General features: G+C 62.8%; 1 protein-coding gene across 2 annotated transcripts; it reads left to right on the forward strand.

Annotated features, from left to right (window-relative positions):
• Positions 1-12751: 12751 nt before the first annotated feature.
• LOC127039614 (lysophosphatidic acid receptor 6-like) lies at positions 12752-23311 on the forward strand. Of its 2 annotated transcripts, XM_050933403.1 has the most exons (5): positions 12752-13045; positions 13723-13836; positions 17292-17397; positions 20373-20530; positions 22033-23311. In XM_050933403.1, the coding sequence occupies exon 5, from the start codon at positions 22161-22163 to the stop codon at positions 23184-23186; it is 1026 nt and encodes a 341-aa protein (XP_050789360.1). In that variant the 5' UTR covers positions 12752-13045; positions 13723-13836; positions 17292-17397; positions 20373-20530; positions 22033-22160; the 3' UTR covers positions 23187-23311. The 2 variants fall into 2 exon arrangements, with proteins under 2 accessions (XP_050789360.1, XP_050789361.1); XM_050933404.1 differs by lacking the exon at positions 13723-13836.
• Positions 23312-24458: the final 1147 nt, after the last annotated feature.

The following is a 24458-nucleotide window of genomic DNA, read 5'->3' on the forward strand; positions in this document are numbered from 1 at the left end:
TCCCTTGTTCACGCTGACGTTTGTTGGCATCATCAGATCTCACCGAATTGACCGGATGTTGTGTGCGTGGGCATCCGAGGGAGTCTGTGGGTGTGCTAGGTGTGACTGAGTGTGTGCACCATGGTGTGAGTCTGTGTGCGTGGTACAGGTGTGTGTATGTGTTTGATCCTCGTGTCCGGCTGAGTGTGCCTCTCGTGGGCTGTGACTGCGTGCGACTGTCCTGTGGGGAAGGGAGGCTTGTCCCTTCCCTGTTAGGGGTGGGTGGGTGTGAAACAGAGAGAAACCCCTGGGCAGGGGGCTGCTGGCGTCTGTGTGTCTTGGGGTGGAGGGAGGCGGCTGTGTATGGCTGGGGCAGTTGCAGCTAGTTGTGTGTGTGACACTGTGAGGTGCTGGGTTGTGTGCTGCTGTGTGTGAGAGACACTGGGATGTGTGACGCCGGGGAACCTCCCTGTGGTGTGTGCGTGACACTGCGGGGTGCTGGTTGTGCTGCTGTGTGTGTGAAGTGTGCGTGGCTCTGACTGGGTGGCGGGGGACACCCTCCCTGTCGTGTTTGGGTCCCTGCCTCCTCCCCAGCTCCTTTTTGTATATTTTGCACTTTTGCCAAGTAAAAGCAATGTTGCCACTGTGCTCCGTCCCCGTCACTCCCCAGATGCGCTGCACGGCGCCGGTGCCTCAGCACAGCCCTGGGGGCCTGGGGGGGCGGGGGGAGCCCTGGGCTGGTGCCCCACAGTTGCTCCCTGTCACAGGGTCCCCAGGCCTCGAACTGCTCCCCATGAAGCCAGGCAGGACTCTGGGGAGCCCCCTCTCCCTTGGAGCAGACTGTCTGCAGGGCAAGAAGCTCCCACGGCTTCACCTCCTGGGTCTGAGCATTCAGCATCCTCTGCCCCTCCGTGCGCTTCCCACAGCGAGTCGCCCCAGCGGGGTCCTGGGGGGGGCCACAGGGTCCTGCACCCCCACTTTGCAGTCAGACATGACTCTCAGCCAGCCAGTAACACAGAGGTTTATTGGATGACAGGAACAGGGTCTAAAACAGAGCTTGTAGATACAGCGAACCGGACCCCTCGGCTGGGTCCATTCTGGGGGGCAGTGAGCCAGACCCCCACGTCTGCACTTCACTCCTCGACCCCAGCCAGCTCCAGACTAACAACCCCCTCCAGCCCCTCCTCTCTGCTCAGCCCCTTTCCCGCGCCAGGAGGTCACCTGATCCCTTTGTCTCCAACACCTTCAGCTGGCACCTTTGCAGGGGGGGGCCCAGGCCATCAGTTGCTAGGACACTGGCCCTTTGCTCTGCCAGATACTTAAGAACTGCCATGGGGACACTGAGGCACCAACACAGTATTCAGAGCAAACATTAAGACATTCCCAGTTCATCACACTCCCCACCCCCCCCCGAAACTGAGGCAGCCCCTGGGGCGGGGATCCCTGGGCTGGGCCCCATGTTGGGGGAGGTTCCCAGCGATCCCCAGGGGGGCAGAGTCCTGGGAGAGCCCCACCCCCAGAAGCAGCGCAAACGCCAGGTGCTGGGGGAGCTGGGGGGTGCATGGGGATGGGGGAGAGGTGTGCGTAGGGCTGTATGGGGGGGGGGATGGAAGGGAGGTGTAGGGCTGTTTGAGGGGATAGATGGAGGGGTGTGTCTAGGGATGATGGGGTGTATATGGAGGTGATTGGAGGGGTCTTGGCGGTGAGGGGTGTGTGGGGAGGGGGTGTATAGGGCTGTATGAGGAGGGGAGGGGCATGGAGGAAAAGGGGTGAAGGGCTGTTTGGGGGGATGGAGTGGGTGGAGGGGGGTGTAGGCTCTTGGGGGATGGAGTGGGGGAGGCGATTAGAGGGGGGTGTATGGAGGGAGGGGGCTGTAGGGCTGTTTGGGGGGAAGGAGGGTGGAGGGGTGTAGATGGTGTATGGAGGGAGGGGGTGGGGAGGAGGGTGGAGGGGTGTAGATGGGGCATGGAGGGGGGTGTACGGAGGGAGGGGGTGCAGGGCTGTTTGGGGGGAAGGAGGATGGAGGGCTGTAGATGGTGTACGGAGGGAGGGGGTGTAGGGCTGTTTGGGGGGAAGGAGGGTGGAGGGGTGTAGATGGGGTATGGAGGGGGGTGTATGGAGGGAGGAGGTGCAGGGCTGTTTGGGGGGAAGGAGGGTGGAGAGGTGTAGATGGGGTATGGAGGGGGGGTGCAGGGCTGTTTGGGGGGAAGGAGGGTGGAGGGGTATAGATGGGGTATGGAGGGGGGTATGGAGGGAGGGGGGTGCTGGGCTGTTTGGGGGGAAGGAGGATGGAAGGGTGTAGATGGGGTATGGAGGAGGGTGTATGGAGGGAGGAGGTGCAGGGCTGTTTGGGGGGAAGGAGGATGGAGGGGTGTAGATGGGGTATGGAGGGAGGCGGTGCAGGGCTGTTTGGGGGGAAGGAGGGTGGAGGGGTGTGATGGGGTATGGAGGGGGGTGTATAGAGGGAGGGGGTGCAGGTCTGTTTGGGGGGAAGGAGGGTGGAGGGGTGTAGATGGGGTATGGAGAGGGGTGTATGGAGGGAGGGGGTGCAGGGCTGTTTGGGGGGAAGGAGGGTGGAGGGGTGTAGATGGGGTATGGAGGGGGGTGTATGGAGGTGGGGGGGTCTGGGCTGTTTGGGGGGAAGGAGGGTGGAGGGGTGTAGATGGGGTATGGAGGGGGGTGTATGGAGGGAGGGGGGTGCAGGGCTGTTTCGGGGGACGGAGGGTGGAGGGGTGTAGATGGGGTATGGAGGGAGGTGGGTGCAGGGCTGTTTGGGGGGACGGAGGGTGGAGGGGTGTAGATGGGGTATGGAGGGAGGGCGTGTAGGGCTGTTTGGGGGGAAGGAGGGTGGAGGGGTGTAGATGGTGTATGGAGGGAGGGGGTGCAGGGCTGTTTGGGGGGGAAGGAGGGTGGACGGGTGTAGATGGTGTATGGAGGGAGGGGGTGTAGGGCTGTTTCGGGGGAAGGAGGGTGGAGGGGTGTAGATGGGGTATGGAGGGGGGTGTATGGAGGGAGGGGGTGTAGGGCTGTTTGGGGGGAAGGAGGGTGGAGGGGTGTGATGGGGTATGGAGGGGGGTGTATGGAGGGAGGGGGTGTAGGGCTGTTTGGGGGGAAGGAGGGTGGAGGGGTGTAGATGGTGTATGGAGGGAGGGGGTGCAGGGCTGTTTGGGGGGAAGGAGGGTCGAGGGGTGTAGATGGGGTATGGAGGGGGGTGTATGGAAGGAGGGGGTGCAGGGCTGTTTGGGGGGAAGGAGGGTGGAGGGGTGTAGATGGGCTATGGAGGGAGGGGGTGCAGGGCTGTTTGAGGGGAGGGAGGGTGGAGGGGTGTAGATGGGGTATGGAGGGGGGTGTATGGAAGGAGGGGGTGCAGGGCTGTTTGGGGGGAAGGAGGGTGGAGGGGTGTAGATGGTGTATGGAGGGAGGGGGTGTAGGGCTGTTTGGGGGGAAGGAGGGTGGAGGGGTGTAGATGGAGTATGGAGGGGGGTGTATGGAGGGAGGGGTGTAGAGCTGTTTGGGGGGAAGGAGGGTGGCGGGGTGTAGATGGGGTATGGAGGGGGTGTATGGAGGGAGGGGGTGCAGGGCTGTTTGGGGGGAAGGAGGGTGGAGGGGTGTAGATGGTGTATGGAGGGAGGGGGTGCAGGGCTGTTTGGGGGGAAGGAGGGTGGAGGGGTGTAGATGGTGTACGGAGGGAGGGGGTGCAGGGCTGTTTGGGGGGAAGGAGGGTGGAGGGGTGTAGATGGGGTATGGAGGGGGTGTATGGAGGGAGGGGGTGCAGGGCTGTTTCGGGGGAAGGAGGGTGGAGGGGTGTAGATGGGTTATGGAGGGGGGTATGGAGGGAGGGGGTGCAGGGCTGTTTGGGGGGAAGGAGGGTGGAGGGGTGTAGATGGTGTACGGAGGGAGTGTATGGAGGGAGGGGGTGCAGGGCTGTTTCGGGGGAAGGAGGGTGGAGGGGTGTAGATGGGGTATTAAGGGGGGTATGGAGGGAGGGAGTGCAGGGCTGTTTGGGGGGAAGGAGGGTGGAGGGGTGTAGATGGGGTATGGAGGGTGTGTTCGGAGGGAGGGGGTGTAGGGCTGTTTGGGGGGAAGGAGGGTGGAGGGGTGCAGATGGGGTATGGAGGGAGGCGGTGCAGGGCTGTTTGGGGGGAAGGATGGTGGAGGGGTGTGATGGGGTATGGAGGGGGGGTGTACGGAGGGAGGGGGTGCAGGGCTGTTTGGGGGGAAGGAGGGTGGAGGGGTGTAGATGGGGTATGGAGGGGGGATATGGAGGGAGGGGGTGCAGGGCTGTTTGGGGGGAAGGAGGCTGGAGGGGTGTGATGGGGTATGGAGGGGGGTGTATAGAGGGAGGGGGTGCAGGGCTGTTTGGGGGGAAGGAGGCTGGAGGGGTGTGATGGGGTATGGAGGGGGGTGTACGGAGGGAGGGGTGCAGGGCTGTTTGGGGGGAAGGAGGGTGGAGGGGTGTAGATGGGGTATGGAGGGGGGTGTATGGAGGTGGGGGGGTGTAGGGCTGTTTGGAGGGTGTAGAGTGGGGGAAGGGTATATGGGGCTGACGCAATGGAGGGCTGGGGAAGGAGTGTGCATGGGGCGGAGGGAGCTAGATTAGACTGACCCCCCCGGGACATCCCCCCCAAGGCACCCCCTGCCTGCCCACCTGCCCCATCTCCGATCTGGGGGTGCCCCGCTGCATGTGCCCCCAGGGAGCCGAGCTCTGTGTTGGGAGGGGCGGGGAGGGGGGGAGGCGGCTGCATCATCCCTGCTGGCCACCAGGGGTCGCTGCTGCACCCCAGCCATGGGACCCTGCCCCCCCACACACTGTGCCCCTGACACCTGCTCCCCTCCCCCACCCAGCCCAGGACAGACTCTGACCCCAACTGGGGACAGTTCCAGGTGCAGCCCGGAGTGGGGGGCTGATTACGAACAATGACACCCCCACACTGCCCCACAGGCCGGGCAGCCCCCTGACGCTCGGGTCCCCGAGCCCACGGCTCACAGGCTGCGGGGGGAGGGAGTCCAGACCCCTTCAGCGCCCAGATGCCTTCGTTGTGCCACACCCCAGAGCCAGCCGCCTCTTGGGGCCAGGCAGGGGGTCGCCCCTTAAACAGCCCCCCGCCTCCCATCCCAGAGCCAGCCGCCACTCGGTGCCGGGCAGGGGGTCCCCCCCTAAAAAGCGCCCTATGCCCACCCCAGAGTCAGCCACCACTCGGGGCCGGGCAGAGGGTCCCCCCATGAACAGCCCCCCATGCCCACCCCAGAGCCAGCCGCCTCTTGGGGCCGGGAAGGGAGTCCCCCCTTAAACAGCCCCCCGCCTCGCACCCCAGAGCCAGCCGCCACTCGGGGCCGGGCAGGGGGTCCCCCCTTAAACAGCCCCCCGCCTCCCACCCCAGAGCCAGCTGCCACTTGGTGCCAGGCAGCGGGTCCCCCCATAAACAGCCCCCTGCGCCCACCCCAGAGCCAGCTGCCTCTTGGAGCCGGGCAGGGAGTCCCTGTATAAACAGCCACCCGCGCCCAGCCCAGAGCCAGCCGCCTCTTGGGACCAGGCAGGGGGGTCCCCCCTTAAACAGTCCCCCGCACCCACCCCAGAGTCAGCTGCCTCTCGGAGCCTGGCAGGGGGTCCCTGTATAAACAGCCAGGGGCTGGCTCCCCGGCGCTGGCAGCTACTTGTGGCACTGTTCAGGGGGGCAGCCCCATAGCTCAGGGGCCCTGGCACCTCTGGAAGGAGGAGATTCCCCACGGCTCCAGCACGTCTTCATGAACTGCCAGGCCGGGAACAAGCTCCGGGGGCCCCCCAGGGCCAGGAATAAGCAAGGAGTCCGTCCCCCACCCTGCAACCCCCCCAACTACCTCCTCCCCCGGCCCCATGGGTGATGAGGGTTGCAGGGCTGGGGGAGGGGGCAACTGAGGGGGTTGCAGGGTGGGGGAGGGACTGGCCCTGTTGCCCATAGGGCCAGGGGAGGGGGCTAGGGGGTTGCAGGGGAGGGAAGGGGGCGGTTGGGGGGTTGCAGGGCGGGGGAGGGACTGGCTGTGTCACCCATGGGGCTGGGGGAGGGGCAGTTTGGGGGCTGGGGGGTTGCAGGGCAGGGGGAGGGAGTGGCCCCGTCGCCCATGGGCCCGGGGGAGGAGGCTGGGGGGTTGCAGGGCGTGGGAGGGACTGGCTGCCTCGCCCATGGTACTGGGGGAGGGGGCGGTTGGGGCGTTGCAGGGCAGGGGAGGGACTGCCTGTGTCACCCATGGGGCTGGGGGGTTGCAGGGCAGGGGGAGGGAGTGGCCCCGTCGCCCATGGGCCCGGGGGAGGAGGCTGGGGGGTTGCAGGGCGTGGGAGGGACTGCCTGTGTCACCCATGGGGCTGGGGGGTTGCAGGGCAAGGGGAGCATCTGGCCGTGTCACCCATGGGGCCGGGACAGTGGGGCTGGGGGGGGTCCGCGCACTGGAGGATCACAGGCCAGGGGCCCTGAGGACGGGGACGGGTGGGGTCTGGGGGCCGTGGGAAGGGCCAGGGGTGGACACGGGGGGGCAAGGTGGCTGGGGCTGGCGGGGGTGGGGCTGCCCCCCACACTTCTCCACACCCCCTTAGCAGGGCCTGCCCCACGGGTTGGCTGTCGGTTTGTCCCGGTGCCAGGTTAACCCTGAACACGCCCCTGAGGGGTCTGGGGGGGTTGCCATGGGGGGGTTCTCTGAGCTAGTAGGAATGGGGGGGCAGGTCTCTGGCCGGTGTCACACAGGGGGTGGGAGGACGAGATCCTGTCTGGCTTTGGACTCTCTGAATAGGGGGTGTTCAGGGGTCCTGGGAAGTGGGGGGGTCTGTGGGGGGTTCGTTCCATCTGGGAGCCCCCCAGGGACGGGGTGTGTGGGGTGCTGCATGGATGTGGGTGCCAAAGGTACCAGGGGAAAGTTGGGGGGCTGGGGCAGATGAATTGGGGGTGATGGGCACCAGGGCAGAGTGGGATTATGGGGGGGCTGTGAGGGGGGCTGACAGTGGTACCAGAGGAGGCATGACCCCATCCTGCAGGGGGTCCCGGGGGCTGCACTGGGGGGCTGAGGGGGTGCATTGGGGAGTTGGGGGGAGGGATCTGTCTCTCTCAATGACCAGCCCCTCCCAGTAGCAGTACTGGAGCCCCGACTACCCCATCTTCACCCAGATCCAGGCGCAATGGCCGCAGCGCCCCCCCCAGGCCACGGCACCCCCCTTGAAGCCCCCCATGACTGCCCCAGCACACACCCCTGGCACCCCCCAAAGCCCCCCCACGACCTCCCAGGGAACCTCCAGTGACTGCCCTGCCCTCCCCTTGGTACCTCCCAGTGACCACCCAGTGCCCCCCTGCCCTGTGTGTCCCCCCCATGGGGGCCGTGCCCCCTGGTGGCTGGGAGGGGCCGAGAGGGTGTGTGGGGCTGGGAGGGGCGGTGCCCCCTGGTGTCTGGGGAGGGCCTGAAGGGGGCGGTGACCCCAGGAGAGGCGCTGCCTGTATCCCCTGTGGGGCACTGACCCCGCTCACCCCGCTCTCTGCCCCCTAGGCCCAGTGCTTCTGCTGTCCCTTTGCCAGGCCGAGCGGTGCCAGGCCAAGTGTGTCGCTGCGTGTCCAGGCTGAGTGTGTCGCTGCGTGTCCAGGCCGAGTGGCGCCAGACCGAGTGTGTGACCATGTGTCCAGGCCGAGTGTGTCGCTGCGTGTCCAGGCCGAGTGGCGCCAGACCGAGTGTCTTGCTGTGTGTCCAGACCGAGTGGCGCCAGACCGAGTGTGTGACCACGTGTCCAGGCCAAGTGTGTCGCTACGTCTCCAGGCCAAGTGGCGCCAGACCGAGTGTGTTGCTGCGTGTCCAGACCGAGTGTGTGACCACGTGTCCAGGCCAAGTGTGTCACTACGTCTCCAGGCCGAGTGGCGCCAGACCGAGTGTCTTGCTGTGTGTCCAGACCGAGTGGCGCCAGACCGAGTGTGTGACCACGTGTCCAGGCCAAGTGTGTCGCTACGTCTCCAGGCCAAGTGGCGCCAGACCGAGTGTGTTGCTGCGTGTCCAGACCGAGCGTGTGACCACGTGTCCAGGCCAAGTGTGTCGCTACGTCTCCAGGCCGAGCGGTGCCAGGCCGAGTGTGTTGCTGCGTGTCCAGGCCGAGTGTGTCGCTGCGTGTCCAGGCCGAGTGGCGCCAGACCGAGTGTGTGACCACGTGTCCAGGCCAAGTGTGTTGCTACGTCTTCAGCCCAAGTGGCGCCAGACCGAGTGTGTGACCACGTGTCCAGGCCAAGTGTGTCGCTACGTCTCCAGGCCGAGCGGTGCCAGGCCGAGTGTGTTGCTGCGTGTCCAGACCGAGCGTGTGACCACGTGTCCAGGCCAAGTGTGTCACTACGTCTCCAGGCCGAGTGGCGCCAGACCGAGTGTGTTGCTGCGTGTCCAGACCGAGCGTGTGACCACGTGTCCAGGCCAAGTGTGTCGCTACATCTCCAGGCCAAGTGGCGCCAGACCGAGTGTGTGACCACGTGTCCAGGCCAAGTGTGTCGCTACGTCTCCAGGCCGAGTGGCGCCGGACCGAGTGTGTTGCTGCGTGTCCAGGCCGAGTGTGTGACCATGTGTCCAGGCCAAGTGTGTCGCTGCATCTCCAGCCCGAGTGGCGTCAGACCGAGTGTGTCGCTGCGTGTCCAGACCGAGTGTGTGACCACGTCTCCAGGCCGAGTGGCACCAGACCAAGTGAGTTGCTGCGTGTCCAGGCCGAGTGTGTGACCATGTGTCCAGGCCAAGTGTGTCACTGCGTCTCCAGGCCGAGTGGCGCCAGACCAAGTGAGTTGCTGCGTGTCCAGGCCGAGTGTGTGACCATGTGTCCAGGCCAAGTGTGTCGCTATGTCTCCAGCCCGAGTGGCGCCAGACCGAGTGTGTCGCTGCGTGTCCAGACCGAGTGTGTGACCACGTCTCCAGGCCGAGTGGCGCCAGACCAAGTGAGTTGCTGCGTGTCCAGGCCGAGTGTGTGACCATGTGTCCAGGCCAAGTGTGTCGCTATGTCTCCAGGCCAAGTGGCGCCGGACCGAGTGTGTTGCTGCGTGTCCAGGCCGAGTGTGTGACCATGTGTCCAGGCCAAGTGTGTCACTGCGTCTCCAGGCCGAGTGGCGCCAGACCAAGTGAGTTGCTGCGTGTCCAGGCCAAGCGTGCGACCACCTGTCCCGGCCGTCTCCAGGCCGAGCGGCGCCAGACCGAGCGTGTGACCACGTGTCCAGGCCGAGTATTGCCGCGTGTCCAGATCGAGCATGTCATCGCGTCTCCAGTGTAGGATGAGTGCCCTGCGCCGTGGGGGGGCCCCTGGGGAGGGTGAGCTTCCCACACCATGGGGGGGAATGAGCTCCCCACACCACGGGGGGGGGCCTGGGGGATCAGCACCCTACGCCATGAGGGGGTCCCAGGGGGAGAGGTGAGCACCTCACACCACAGGGGGGGCCCGGGGGCGGTGAGCGCCGTAGTCCAGGGGGAGGGCTGAATGCTCCATGCCACGGAGGGGTCCGGGGGGCTGATCGCCCCATGCCACAGGGGGGTCTCGGGGGGTGAGTGCCGGGGCCCGAAGGGGAGGAAAGAGTGCCCCATGCCATGGGGGGGTCCCAGGGGGAGAGGTGAGCACCTCACACCACAGGGGGGGCCCGGGGACGGTGAGCGCCGTGGCCCGGGGGGAGGGCTGAATGCCCCATGCCACGGAGGGGTCCGGGGGGGTGATCGCCGGGGCCCGGGGGGTGAGCGCCCCATGCCACAGGGGGATCTGGGGGGGTGAGCGCCATGGCCTGGGGGGAGGGTTGTGTGCCCCATGCCAAGGGGGGGTCGGGGGGGTGAGTGATGGGGCCCGAAGGGGAGGACAGAGTGCCCCATGCCATGGGGGGGTCCCAGGGGGAGAGGTGAGCGCTTCACACCACAGGGGGAGCCTGGGGGAGTGAGCGCCTGGGCCCGGGGGGAGGGTTGAGTGCCCCACGCCACGACGGGGCCTGGGGGGGTGAGTGCCCCTCACCCCGGGGGGTCCGGGAGGGTTGAGCGCCCCACACCAGGGGGGAGGGGCCTGGGGGGGGTGAACGCCCCTCAGCATGGGTGGTCCAGGAGGGTTGAGCACCTCACGCCACGGGGGGGTCCAGGAGGGGTGAGCGCCCCACGCCACGGGGGGGGTCCAGGAGGGTTGAGCGCCCCACGCCACGGGGGGTCCGGGGGGTGAGCGCCCCTCACCACGGGGGGTCCGGGGGGTGAGCGCCCTGCGCCACGGGGGGTCCGGGGGGGTGAGCGCCCCGCGCCACGGGGGGGGTCCGGAGGGTTGAGCGCCCCACGCCACGGGGGGTCCGGGGGGGTGAGTGCCCCGCACTGCAGTTCCCCAGGGCGGATGCTCCCCCCAGGCCTTAGGAAATGATGCAGCAGCTGGGAGCAATGGAGCAATCGCACTGGGGGGAAGTGACAGTGTGAGGCCTGCATGGGGGGCAGCGCTGGGGACTGGGGCTCCCCCCCCCTCGCCAAAGTCAACCTAGGGTTGCCGAACTCTCTGACCCCTAACCCGGCCCCTTCCCTGAGTCCCCCCCCCCCCAGCTCACTGGGTATGAGGGGTTTGGGGGGGCTCAGGGCTGAGGGTTGGGGTGCAGGACGGGGTGCAGGCTCTAGGGCGGGGTCGGGGATGGGGGGGTTGGGATGGAGGAGGGGGAATCTGGGTTTGGGGGAATCTCAGGGCTGGGGGTTGGGGAGCGGGAGAGGACACAGTCTCTGGGATGGGGGTGCAGGCTCTGTGGTGGGGCCGGGGATGAGGGGGCTCTGGGTTGGCAGGGCTCAGGGATGGGGATTGGGGTGCAGGAGGGGTGCAGGCTCTGTGGTGGGGCTGGGGATGCGGGTTTGGGGTGCAGAGGGGGCTCTGGGTTGGGGGGCTCAGGGCTGGGGTTTGGGGTGCAGAGGGGACTCTGTGTTGGGGGCTCAGGTCTAGGGGTTGGGGTGCAGGAGGGGTGCAGGCTCTGGGGTGGGGCTGGGGATGCGGGTTTGGGGTGCAGAGGGGGCTCTGGGTTTGGGGGGGCTGAGGGTTGGGGTGCAGAAGGGACTCTGGGTTTGGGGGCTCAGGGCTGGGGTTTGGGGTGCAGAGGGGACTCTGTGTTGGGGGCTCAGGTCTAGGGGTTGGGGTGCAGGAGGGGTGCAGGCTCTGGGGTGGGGCTGGGATGCGGGTTTGGGGTGCAGAGGGGGCTCTGAGTTTGGGGGGGCTGAGGGTTGGGGTGCAGAGAGGACTCTGGGTTTTGGGGGCTCAGGACTGGGGGTTGGGGTGCAGGAGAGGTGCAGGCTCTGGGATGGGGCTGGGGATGTGGGTTTGGGGTGCAGAGGGGGCTCTGGGTTTGGGAGGGCTCAGGGCTGGGGATTGGGGTGCAGAGGGGACTCTGGGTTGGGGGGACTCAGGTCTGGGGGTTGGGGTGCAGGAGAGGTGCAGGCTCTGGGGTGGGGCTGGGGATGTGAGTTTGGGGTGCAGATGGGGCTCTGGGTTTGGGGGGGCTCAGGGCTGGGGATTGGGGTGCCGGAGGGGTGCCGGCTCTGGGGTGGGACTGGGGATGTGGGTTTGGGGGGCAGAGGGGGCTCTGGGTTTGGGGGGGCTCAGGGCTGGGGATTGGGGTGCAGAGGGGGCTCTGGGTTGGGGGGCTCAGGTCTGGGGGTTGGGGTGCAGAGGGGGCTCTGGGTTTGGGGGGCTCAGGGCTGGGGGTTGGGGTGCAGAGGGTGCTCTGGGTTGGGGGGCTATGGGTTGGGGGTCTCAGGGCTGGGGTGCAGAGGGGGCTCTGGGTTGGGGGTCTCGGGGCTGGGGTGCAGAGGGGGCTCTGGGTTGGGGGGGCTCGGGGTTGGGGCAGGATGCTCCATGCGCTACCCCCCACACCCTGTATTGGCCCGTTCCCGTCCAATGGGAGTGCAGAGCCGGTCCTCGGGGCGGGGGCAGCGAAGGAAGCCTTGTGGGGTGCCCCCCCAGCTAGGAGTCAGATCGGGGGTGCAGCACGGAGCCGGGACAGGTGGGGGCTCAGCTGCCTTCACCCTGCAGCTGGTGCAGCCCGGAGCCGCCTGGGCCCCTGTTCCACCCGGTACCGGTCGCCCAAATTCACCCCCTTGGGCTGCCCTGCTCGGGGCGCTGGGCCCCATAGACCTGGGGGGAGCCGTGGGTCCCACATAGAACTGGGGGGAGTCGTGGATCCCCGTCGAGCTGGGGGGTGTCAGTGCTGGCGTGTCTGTGGAAATAGGGGTGATGTTGGGTCCCCTATGGAACTGGGGGGGATGTTGAGTCCCAGTGGAACGGGGGGGGGAGTTGGGTTCCTGTGGAGCTGGGGGGGACACTGGGCCCCATAGAGCTGGGGGGACATTGGGTCCCAGTGGAACTGGGGGGATGCTGGGCCCCATTGAACTGGGGGGGCGGTGCCAGCATGTCTGTGCTTTGAGCTATTTTTAAATAAACGTCTGTGGAACAACCCCCACCCCTGGTGTTGTGGTTGCTGAACTTTCAGCCAAGCCCATAGACAGACCCCCCCCCGGTTGGGCTCCCTACCTCTTCTTAGTTCCCCACCCCCCCAGCTGGGATCCCTACCTTTCCTTGGCTCCCTGCCCCCCTTAGTTCCCTGCTCCCCCCAGCTGGGTGCTCAGCCCCCCCCCTTACCTCCCTGCACCCCTTAGCTCCCTGCTCCCCTCAGCTGGGTGCTTAGCCCCCCCCTTAGCTCCCCATCCTCCCCAGCTGGGCTTCCCGCCCCCCCTTAGCTCCCCACCCACCCCCAGCTGGGTGCACTGCAGCATGCAGCAGCCTAGGGTTTCCTGCCCCCCACCCTACGTGCACCAGGCCCCCACCGCAGGCCCCCCCTGCAGGCGGGGCCCCTCGCTCTCAGCGCCTCCTGCTCACGGGCCCTTTGCATACAGCTCCCAGATCACAGCGAGAACAAGCCCTCCCCACAGCTGCCTCGGGCAACTCGCCCCCAGGGTCACCACAGAGCCATCAGTACCAGGGAGAGAACCCAGGAGTCCTGGCGCCCAGCCCCACCAACCACTCCTGCTCCAGAGCCGGGGGTGGAACCCAGGAGTCCTAGCGCCCAGCCCTCCCCATCCCCCAAAATAAAGGCTGTCGTGTTAACTGGTAAGTGGGCCCCTGGATAACCGCTGAGGAGTGGGGTATAGGGGGTTTGGCAGGAGGGCTGGGACCCAGGACTCCAGGGTTCTCTCCCTGGCTCTGGGAGGAGGGTGGGGACTTGGGGGTGAGAGCAGGGCTGGGAGCCAGGACTCCTGGGTTCTCTCCCCGGCTCTGCGAGGGGAATGGGGGCTGGTGGGTTAGAGCAGGGGGGGCTGGGAGCCAGGACTCCTGGGTTCTCTCCCCGGCTCTGGGAGGGGAGTGGGGGCTGGTGGGTCAGAGCAGGGGGGCTGGGAGCCAGGACTCCTGGGTTCTCTCCCCGGCTCTGGGAGGGGAGTGTGGGCTGGTGGGTTAGAGCAGGGGGTGGGGCTGGGAGCCAGGACTCCTGGGTTCTCTCCCCGGTGCTGGGAGGGGAGTGTGGGCTGGTGGGTTAGAGCAGGGGGTGGGGCTGGGAGCCAGGACTCCTGGGTTCTCTCCCCGGTGCTGGGAGGGGAGTGGGGGCTGGTGGGTTAGAGCAGGGGGTGGGGCTGGGAGCGAGGACTCCTGGGTTCTCCCCTTGGTGTTCCAGTCCCCCACACCTTGTGGGGTGCCAGTGACCACGGGCACTGCTGCAGACCGGGCTGCTGCTGGCACCTCTGCCCCTGCGTTGGGGATTTTTCACTCTCCTGTGATATTTTTGCTCTCAGGAAGCGCAAGTGGCTACAAATGGTGGCTGTGCCGAGCTGCTGCTGGGCTCAGTTCCTGCTTTCTCTCTCTGTGCCAGCAGCACTGCAGCCCACGGGGGGCAGAGGCCTTGCCAGGTGAGAGACCCTGCCGCGGCTCAGGGCTGCCCCAGGGGGAGCGGGGGTCCGGCGGGTAGTGAGGTGTGCCTGGGGTTAAGGGGATGGGTGTGGGGTGTCCATCCAGGTCTGGCCCTTTGGCTTCCCCAGTGGGCCTGCTCCAGGAGCGAATTTGGAGCGCGGCCGGGTGGAGAATGTTTGCCGTGTCCCTTGTCTCTGTTAGCCGAAGGGCTGCGGGTTGTTCGGAGCCCCCCTCCTGTCCCGCTGCCGTGGGCACAAGCCCTGTCCAAACGTGGTTCGTGCCACACCATGTTCCGTCACGGGCCGGAGCCCCAGGAGACTGCTCGGGTGCTTATGCTGGGCTGGGGTGCGATGCCGGAGGAGGCCGGCCCTAACCGTTCCCAGCACAGGGGCGGGCACACAGGGTCTCCGTGAGTGTGGGTGGGCACCTCTCCCTTGTCCGTACCTGCAGAATGGCAGGCGGTACGGCACGGGAAGGCGAGTTGGACGCAAGGGTCAGAGACGCCTGCGTTAAGATGCAGAGGTCCCGGGTTTGATTCCTGAAGCTGAAGACCCAGGACACGGTGTTTTGAATCGGCCTTTCTGCTCTCGCAGGGCCTGGAGCTGGGCCGGAGCCTGTTGGCGATTGTACTTCATCCAGGTCGTTGATGAAGTCAACTGCCTGAAGGGGGGTCCAGAGAGGCTGGAGCTCGGCTGGTCTCAGTGGTGGCAGATGACAGGACAAGGAGCAATGGTCTCAAGTTGCAGAGGGGCAGGTCTAGGCTGGATATTAGGAAACACTATTTCCCTAGGAGGGTGGGGAAGCACTGGGATGGGTTCCCTAGGGAGGTGGTGGAATCGCCTTCCTTAGAGGTTTTTAAGGTCAGGCTTAACAAAGCCCTGGCTGGGATGATTGAGTTGGAGTTGGTCCTGCTTTGAGCAGGGGGTTGGACGAGATACCTGCTGAGGTCCCTTCCAACCCTGATCTTCTATGAGTCTATGAAGATCAACTCCCTGCTGATGCAGTGGCGGGGAGGGGAGGGGGAAGGAAGCAAAGACTGGCAGGCGACAGGTACGTAAGCGTGAGGCTGGGCTGGTCGTTCGGCGCTGAGCGGGGCCCAGCCAAACCCCGTGAGCTGGAGAACACAGCCGGGGCACAGTGATACGTCAGGGATCGAGGATGCCAGGCCCTACTGCAGCATGGGGGCCTGGGGCCTGGATAGCGGCCACTGGAAAGGACTTGGCATTGGGGGCAAACAGTCCCACGCGTATGCTCAGCGCGATGCTGGGGGAAAAGGGCCAATGTCACCCTCAGCTGGAGAAACGGCTGGAGCGAGAGCAGCAGGGCGGGGAGTTTACAGGGCGCTGGTCAGATAGATACTGGCTCTGCTCTCCGGGTTATCAAGGGGAGAGGCAGGAAAGAAAAGCCCCAGCGAGGGACTCAATCCGTTGAGCTTCTCAAAAATCAACGTGACTCAATTCCAGTGTCTGCTTAGCTTCATGGGGAGAGCAGACAGGTACTAACGTGGTCTTGGACATAGCTGAGAGAGGCAGCGCATGAGCCAGGGGCTGGACATTAAAGCCGGACACATTCTGGCTAGAAATCAGGATTGTTCCTGGTGCGGGCGATTAGCGAACTCCCCCGAGCAGCGGTGGATGGTCCCGTTCACTGTAGGGCTGGAGCCGATTTAGTGGCTGGGCTCCACGCACCCCCCATTCTCGGCCTCGTGTGGTCCGTGGGGGGTGCCCCTTTCAGTGTGACAGCCCTTCTCAGGGGGGCCCCTCTCTCCTGGGGTCAGGCCCCTCCACCTCCCGGAGCCGCACCTCTCTGAGCCTCAGCACGTCTGTCTCTGCCGTGGGCCACTGCAGGGAGTCCCCTTGCTCTGGGGCCTCCCCCGGGGCCTCCATTCCCCTGTTCTCTAGCCCGGAGCGACTCTCCGGCCAGCGTAACACAGGAGGGGTTATCGAGCGATGAACCCAGCACAGGAAACTCTCCAGACCTCAGGCCTGGCCTCCCCCAGCCCAGTCCCCCTGCAGCCAGGGGAGCTCTGCCTGCTCCTCCTCTCCAGCCCCGAGCCCTCCTGCTTCCGAGCTGAGATCACCGGCCCCAAGCCCCCCCTCTGTCCATTGGCTTCTCTCCAGGGAAACAGGGTCGTGAACAGGCAGGCCTGGGTCTCCTCTCCTCTCAGCCCCCCTCTGGCCCCTCGGGCTGGAACCGGCTGGTCAGGTCACCGGGGTCCTCTCCCCGCAGCCCGTTGTCCTCCCACTGGCCAGAACTGGCCGCAACTCCGGAGCCGGGTCTCCGGGTCTCCAGGTCACTAGTCACTGGGGTCTCCATCCTCCAGGCTGTAGACTGGGGTCCCAAGTTCCCTCTCCAGTCCCTGTACCAACAAACACCCTCTCCCCTCCCCTCGTTAACCAGTAACACCCGGGGACACTGAGTCCCCCTCCCTCTGCATGCAACCCCCTGGAAAACACACAAACCCCAAAGAAACCCCCCATTTTGTCACACAGGGCCAGCTGGCCAGGGTTATGCAGGAGACCCTCCCGGGGTAACGATTTCCTGGGCGACCAGCTGATCGAATGATCGCTTCTGCGCCAGGATTTCCATTGCATCCAGGCAGGGGCAGGTCGGCCGAGGTTCTCTCTGCTGGTGGCTTGTGGGGGCGGGCAGGGGTGGGAAATTCACTGGCAAGTTTAACATAGGGCCTGATGACTTAACGCTTTTCTCGCCTGTGACATTTCCGGCGATAGCCGGTTTCATAGGTGTGATGGCACGTTGACAGCTGTGAACGCTTTGAAGAGCAGAGCAGCTGTTCGGGGTTCAAACTTAGTCACGTAATCCAGGGGAGCCGCCCACGGCCTGCATCCAGTGCCCAAAAGCGGCCGCTGCTTCCTGGCATCTCTCATCTGCCCTCTGCGTAACCCCTGGACAAAACGTAAAATCTGAGGCCCGGAGCCGCAAAGTTGTTTAGGCTCCGAACGCCTGTTAAAATCAGGGAGTGAGGGGGCCGGAGCGGGGCCTGAACTTGTGCCTGGCTTTCGGAGCACTTGGTGACACCAGCTGTCAAACCAGAAGCTCTGCTCGCAGGGCAGAAGCTTCCAGCCGAATCCCCTTTGGCAGAGAGCGACGGGCGTTTCTGGAAAGCCGCCCAGGGCGGTTTCTCCCGGTGCACGGGTGCTGCCAAGGTCCGAGAGCTGCAGCACATCATGTGTTCTGGTGCCAGGCTGCCTGCAAACATGCTGGCTTGCCGCTGCGTACAAGGCCTTTGCCTCAGTGTGGTTCAGGCTCCAGGCGGTTTTTACCCTGAGTAAGGATTTCAGTATTGGTTCCCCAAAGGGGCCGCAGGTGCCAGGCACCAGCTGGGATTAGTCCCAAGGGGTGAGGGCGGTTGGGGGAGAGAGAGTCTGCGCCCTCGGCCTGCGTTGTGTAAGAATGGCAACGTTTTGATGATTTCCCATGATTTTTATTTTAGGGGGGGAGCTGATTCTTGGGAAACCTTCACGCAAACGGCCTCAAATCTGGACCAGTGACATTACCCGGGATGCCCATGTGGCACAGCGATTTTCACATCAAGCCAAGTAAGCGGCTAGGTTCTCGAGCACGTAGAAAAAACGAGTGTTAAAGATTCACAGAGTATCACTCTTAACCATAATGGTACTCCTTCCCACCATCCATCCATCCCTCCATCTCTCCCTCCTTCCTTCCATCCCTCTGTCCATCCTTCCTTCCCTCCATCCCTCCCTCCCTCCATCCCTCTGTCCTTCCATCCATCCATCCATCCTTCCTTCTGAACCATTTCCTTCTCCCTGCGCCAGGAGCTTTCTGGGACCTGACTCCTGGTAGCAGGCCCAGTTCTCTGATGCAGGCTTCATCTCCCAGGGCTGTTCGCCGCCCCCGCCCCCCCTCACGCAATCTCTGAGTGAGCAGACCCAAAGCGGGCCCTGAGCCGCTGACAAACACAAACAGATTCAGCCGATAGCATCTTTGCACAATCCCCCGACGGACGTGGGGGGGGGGGGGGCGGACGGGGTTTGTGGCTCAACTTACTGTAACTTCTGAGAGTGAAACACGAGGCTGAGTCCTGCTAGAGTCACCCCCGCTGGTGGACCTGCTGCAGTCGTCTGTTAGCCCAGCCCTGGGTCCCCTCTTCACCCAGCTCTGCTGGTGTCCCGCAAGCATACCCTAGACCTCGCCTCCCCACGGCTTGGTAGGTGAGAACCGGATGATAACAAAGGAAAGATAATTCCTTCTTAGTGTCTTGTCTGCACAAATGCTGACCTGTTTTTTCCTGTCCCTGCGTGAGGTTGCCCCCCATTGCTGCCTGCGATCTGTGGCTGCTGAGTCAGCCGTGTCCTCGCTGATGTGACATTGGAGGTGCGGCAAACAGCTTGACATGGCTCAGCTGCCCTCACCGCCTTTGGAGAGATGTGGTGCAGTGTCTCACCAGCCAGAGGCCGGGACTTGGTTCAGCCAAACACCTAGTAAACTGCCCGGCTCAGATTCCTTCACCCCCGGGAAATGCAAGTGCCTTTTAACATAGATTTGTTAACAACAGCTGTTCTGTTCCCCGGGGTAGATTGATTTAAATCCAGGTGACAAGCCACTGACACAAATCAGCAAGCAGGAAATCTTGTTTTAAATCATCAGTTTATTCTCATTGGTTGGTATCATTTGGTCCTTCTTTTTGCTAACCAGGACGATACACAGTGTATCAAGCCACAGTTAGTTAATCAGTTTTACAGCATAACATACTTTTATCCAGTCCTCATGTGAACGTTTGTTTTTATGTTAGAAAATTGCGAATGACACATTTCCTATTGACGAGATGAGGAACTTTTTACTCGTGGTTTGGTCACGCTGCATTTGGGTGGAAACTGGAATTCAACTAAAAATGCACAAAAACAACATTTTAATTTGTTTTCATTGCATAAATCAAACTATTTGACATGTGCTGGACACGGGAAGAGAAAAAGGACGTTTATCAAAGTATGTTTTGCATTTAAAACTGATGGATTTATTAAACAAAGGAACAATTAGTATCTGCAGTTAAGTGAAGTGAACCTGTTATTTCTGATCACCTCACCTTTCAAGATTTTAGAACTAGTAGATTTCATCCTCACACGTAGTTTTTATTCAGCTGTTGGAAGAGGGAAAACAAGCTTTCCTGCCATTTCAACTCCCAATCCATGTCACACAGAATCGTAGAATATCAGGGTTGGAAGAGACCTCAGGAGGTCATCTAGTCCAATCATCTGCTCAAAGCTTTGAACTGAACTAGCTGAATAAACTTCAGTGAAGAAAATATTCCCTCTGCATCTCCTGAAGAAGCTCCTGGCCTCACAAGCTGGCTTAGTATGTCAACAAACTCTAGTTTCTCGGTGCTTAACCAGTGATATCCACCAATTCAGGGGTTTCATGTCCTGCTTGAATATTGTTGCCCCTGTTGACCTGAGTCGCTCACCAATATTTGGGGTGCAGTGGGTTGTTTCCATTGGGGGGAGAAACTGATGATGGACTCAGGCATTTATTTGAAGCCATCCTGTTTCTTTACAAAGAACCACAGCCAGCACTCTTACCCAAACGCTGCTGCTCTTTGCCGTTTCTCGGTGCTGCTCTGGCTGTCTCTGGGGGCTTCCTGATGTCAGTTCTCTCTGTGCTGCTGTGGCCTTTCTGCACGGATCCAGACCCGGCTCCCTCCCTCCAGCAACCAGCTTGCTCACCTCAAGGAGAGCCCCGCAGACTGTGTGGGTGGCTCCTAGTGTTTCGGGCGTCTGTTCCACAAAGGGGCTCTGTGGCTCGTACATTTGTCATGAATTCAGGGTGGCTGCTACGACCACCAGCTTCAATTAGGCTTTGCTCAATCCCCAGCACAGTAACAGGGTTATTTTTAAAAAATAATTTAAATTATTTTAATACATTATAGTGCCCCTCAATCCTGGATTGCAGCCTCTGCCAGCCCAGTCCTGCCCCCCCTCCGCCCTGCCGGTGCTCCTCACTCCCGACCCGCAGCCCCTGCTAGCCCCGCCCGAGGTTCTCCTTGTGGTGGAGCTTTGTAGAGGATGGGTTTCATAGGCCAGATGTGTCCATTGTGATCCTTTCCTCTTGCCTGACACAAGGCACAGGATGACTCCCTATTTAGGGACTGAAATCAGGGTTTGGTTTTCGGCAGAACCGGGCCCTGGCCGATCTCTCTCTCCCGCCCAGCTGCAGTGGGGAGCTCCAGGCCCTCGGCAGTGCTGAGGAGCAGATCCAGGTTTGGCTCTTATCTGCCTGTGGTTTAAGGCCCTGTGGTTTCTCTGAAAAAACTTCTGCTTTTCTGCATGGGCCACTCCTGTTTGTGTGATTTCACCCTGCCCCCGCCCTGTCTATCTCTCTGTCTATTTTCATTCACTTGGGCAGGGACGGGCATCTGGGCAAAGTGTCTGCCCAGCGCTGGGCAAAGCCGGCCCCAATCGCTGACTGGGGCTCCCTGTGGGTGGCCCCAGCACAGAGACAGTCTGGCTACAATGGGCCAGATGGTCCTGCAATAGAAAATGGGGTGTGATCTCTTTAGCTTCACAGGGACTGTTAATGACCAGGAAGAAACCGACTGTAGGGGTTGATTTTCTCACATCTGCTACCGCGAGTTCTCATGCCAGGGTGCTGGCACTGCGGGAGACAAGACGGGCCTCGGTTCCGGTCCAGCTGGGCGTTGCCTGAGGATCTCTGCCCGTAAGTACCAGTTCTAGCAAACGGGCTTTCTCACCACGAGAGGCTTCCACAACAACAGAGGCTTTTTGTGCATATTGAAATTTTTCGGCGGTTTTGGCCAACTGAAACATGTTGTCAAATCCCCCCTAAAGTGTCGTTGACCACGGACGTTTCCAGATCAACCCAAACGCCATTTTCCACTGGGAAAGATTTTTCTACCCTCTCTGGAAGTCACTGAACGAAGAGATGTCCGGTCTGCATGTTCTCCTTTATCCACTAGGAAAAGGCAGAACAAGAGACAATGGCTGGAAAAATTCAGACTGAAAATAAATAGCTACGGTTCAAATGGGACAGGAATTAACCTCAGGACTGTGGTGTATTGAAAACTGTATTGCAATTACAAGCTGTCACTTTAAAGCATAGACTCACAGAATATCAGGGTTGGAAGGGACCTCAGCAGGTATCTAGTCCAACCCCCTGCTCAAAGCAGGACCAACCCCAACTCAATCATCCCAGCCAGGGCTTTGTCAAGCCGGGCCCTAAAAACCTCTAAGGGTGGAGATCCCACCACCTCCCTAGGGAACCCATCCCAGTGCTTCACCACCCTCCAAGGGAAATAGTGTTTCCTAATATCCAACCTAGACCTGCCCCCCTGCAACGTGAGACCATTGTTCCTTGTTCTGTCATCAGGTACCACTGAGAACAGCCGAGCTCCATCCTCTTTGGAGCCCCCCTTCAGGCAGTTGAAAGCAGCTATCAAATCCCCCCTCAATCTTCTCTATTGCAGACTAAACAATCCCAGTTCCCTCAGTCTCTCCTCATAAGTCATGTGCTCCAGCCCCCAATCATTTTCATTGCCCTCCGCTGGACTCTTTCCAATTTGTCCACATCCTTCTTGTAGTGGGGGGCCCAACACAACCCAGCATCCAGATGAGGCCTCACCAATGTCAAATAGAGGGGAATGATCATGTTCCTCGATCTGCTGGCAATGCCCCTACTTATACAGCCCAAAATGCCGTTGGCCTTCTTGGCAACAAGGGCATGCTGCGGACTCGGGTTTTCCCGGTCCTACTTGCAGGCTGGGGGCTCTGTAGGGAAGCAGGTGATCTGGGTCTAACATTGGCCAGTCTGCAGATGGCCTATGGCAAAATGGGGTGAGGGGGGCCTTTCTGCCTTAAGGAGCAGCCTGCTTTCTCTCTCCCTGTTTGGATTTGTGTGAGCCGGGGCTCTGGGTTCTAAGAAGTAAACTCCTGTTACTTTGCAACCATCCAGCAAGAGTATTTTATGTTTTTAATCTAAGGCGTGAGCGCGTGCCGTGAACATACAGGGACCAACTGACTCAGGGCTGGGGGCAGATTCTCCAGCATGTGGAAATTAGGCATCTCGTTCTTAGAGCGCCTCAGATTTGGGTTGTATGGGGCGATGCGGGAGCCCAGAATGGTCCCACAAATCTACTTCCTCCTGGGCTGCTCTTTGACCCCACGGCCAGTGCGACGAATTCACTGTTCCCTGTTTCCTCCTAGGTTGAGCTCGGCGCAATCGTGGATCACGGAGCCGCGTGGGGGGCAGCATCCGGGACTCGGTGGGACAGATGCTTCCCTGACCCTCGTGGGATACTTGTCCCTCACGTGACCTGGAGCTTCGCAACAAGATGACCTCCTCCAATTGCAGCAACAACAGTAGCAGCAGCAGCTCAGCAGACACGGTCTTCGTGGGCCTCTACGCCCTCATCTTCACTCTGGGGCTGGTGCTCAACCTGGCCGCGCTTTACATCTTCTTCCGCTGCAGCAGCATCCGCTCCCTCACCACCGTCTACATGAAGAACCTGGCTGTCTCCGACCTGCTCCTGGTGGTGTCCCTGCCCGTCCGCATCTACTACTACAGCAAGCGGCCCGACCTGGGGGACCAGGTCTGCGAGATCACGGGGCTGCTGCTGCTGGTCAACATGTACGGGAGCATCTTCCTGCTGACCTGCATCAGCTGGGACCGCTGCATGGCCGTCTGCTTCCCGATGCACCCGTGGGTCCAGACGCTGCGCAAGCAGGCCAAGTACATCTGCCTGGGTGTCTGGCTGCTGAGCTGTGCCGGCACCGTGCCCACCTACTTCACCCGGATGAAGGAAGACGGGACGATGAAGCACTGCTTCGACAACCAGCCCAAGTACGTCACCCGGCGCAGCGTGTCCTCGGCCATGGCCCTGTGCTTCGCCCTGCCGCTGCTGGTCATGGTGGTCTGCTCCTGGGCCCTGCTCCGCGCCATCCACCGCAGCGCGGCCGCCCAGATGGAGCTGGTGAACAGCGCCAAGATCCGCAGCATGATCGTGGCCAACGTCACCATCTTCCTGGGCTGCTTCCTGCCTTTCCACCTGGTGCTGATCTGCTACCAGGTAGACGCCCTGAAGGGCGAGACGCTGGACTTTTCCTACCGCTGCACCTTGCTGGTGGCCTCCGCCAACGCGGCCCTGGACCCGCTGGCCTATTACTTCGCCACCGAGACCTTCCAGCGCATGGTGGTGATGGACAACCTACGCAAGGCCTGGGGCTTTCACACCGACAGCGCCGAGGGGCAGAGCCGCTCCCAGACCGCATTCAGGCAGTGCATCTACCTGCAGAACATCATGGCCGTGCCAAACAGCACCCCGCTGGTGGGGAGCCCCAGCAGGGAGCCCCGGAGCTAACGGGCCACACAAGGCCCCCTGGGCAGGGCACAGGGCAGTGGGACGTGAGTGAGGGAGGAGGGTATTTTGTTACATGGGCAACCCAGGTTGAGGGTGTGGCTGGCTTGGGTTACAGTGGGTGCTGGGATGTCTAGACAGTATTTGGGATGGTCTAGATAGTATTTGGTCCTGCCATGAGGGCAGGGGACTGGACTCGATGACCTCCTGAGGTCCCTTCCAGTCCTAGCGTCTATGAGTCTATGTCGCAGGCTGGGTTTGCGCTGGGCGTTGGGACAGGGGCATCGTGGGCTCGGGTTGGGCTGGGCACTGGTGCAACCCACACACGTGGGCGTGGGGCTCTGTCCCATCTAGTGGCACCAAGACCACTTAGAGATGAATGAATCTGCTACAGCCGTAGCTACCAGCCAGCTGGCTTTTGGCTCCTGCGGTAGAGGCTCTGGCGCTAAGCTTCAGAGGTCCCAGGTTCAATCCCGCCCGCCGACAACTGGGGTCTGCCAGTGTTACGCTGGGTTTGTGCCAGGCGCTGGGGTGTCGCAGGCCGGCTTTGCGCTGGGCACTGGGACGGGGGCGTCGCAGGTCGGGTTCGCCCCGGGCGCTGGGACGGAGGCGTCGCAGGCCGGCTTTACGCTGGGCGCTGGGACGGGGGCGTCGCAGGCTGGCTTTGCGCTGGGCGCTGGGACGGAGGCGTCGCAGGCTGGCTTTGCGCTGGGCGCTGGGACGGAGGCGTCGCAGGCTGGCTTTGCGCTGGGCGCTGGGACGGGAGCGTCGCAGGCTGGCTTTGCACTGGGCACTGGGACGGGGGTGTCGCAGGTCGGGTTCACCCCGGGCGCTGGGACGGGGGTGTTGCAGGCCGGCTTTGCGCTGGGCGCTGGGACGGGGGTGTCGCAGGCCGGCTTTGCGCTGGGACGGGGGCGTTGTGGGCCCGGGTAGCGCTGGGAGCTGGCGGTGGCAGTCCCTCGGCTAGGGAGACATAGCGCTCAGAGCCTCGCCCAGGGGAGGTGTCAGAATCAGCAACGGCCCAGCTGCAAACTGTCACCCCAAGGCGCCCAGTGCTCGTGGCCCATCCCCTAACCGGGGTGGGGGAGGCAGGACCCCGCCTGCTCTGCGTGCGTGCATGCATGCATGTGTGAAATTGGGCGGAGGGGGTGGTAATTTGGGCTGAGCCACTGGGGTCGTGGCAGGGGGAGGCGTCTTCTCCCTCCTGGCCCTTGGGCTGCAGCCTGGGGGTCAGCTGGGTGCAGCGTTTCCGCAGCGCCTGCTGCCGGCGGGGTT

The sequence above is a fragment of the Gopherus flavomarginatus genome, chromosome 23, assembly GCF_025201925.1.
Source record: "Gopherus flavomarginatus isolate rGopFla2 chromosome 23, rGopFla2.mat.asm, whole genome shotgun sequence".
In the NCBI taxonomy this organism is placed as follows: domain Eukaryota; kingdom Metazoa; phylum Chordata; order Testudines; family Testudinidae; genus Gopherus; species Gopherus flavomarginatus.

Bases quoted from the DNA above. Each gene is read 5' to 3' on its own strand.
- LOC127039614 (XM_050933403.1), top strand. From the start codon at position 22,161: ATGACCTCCTCCAATTGCAGCAACAACAGTAGCAGCAGCAGCTCAGCA.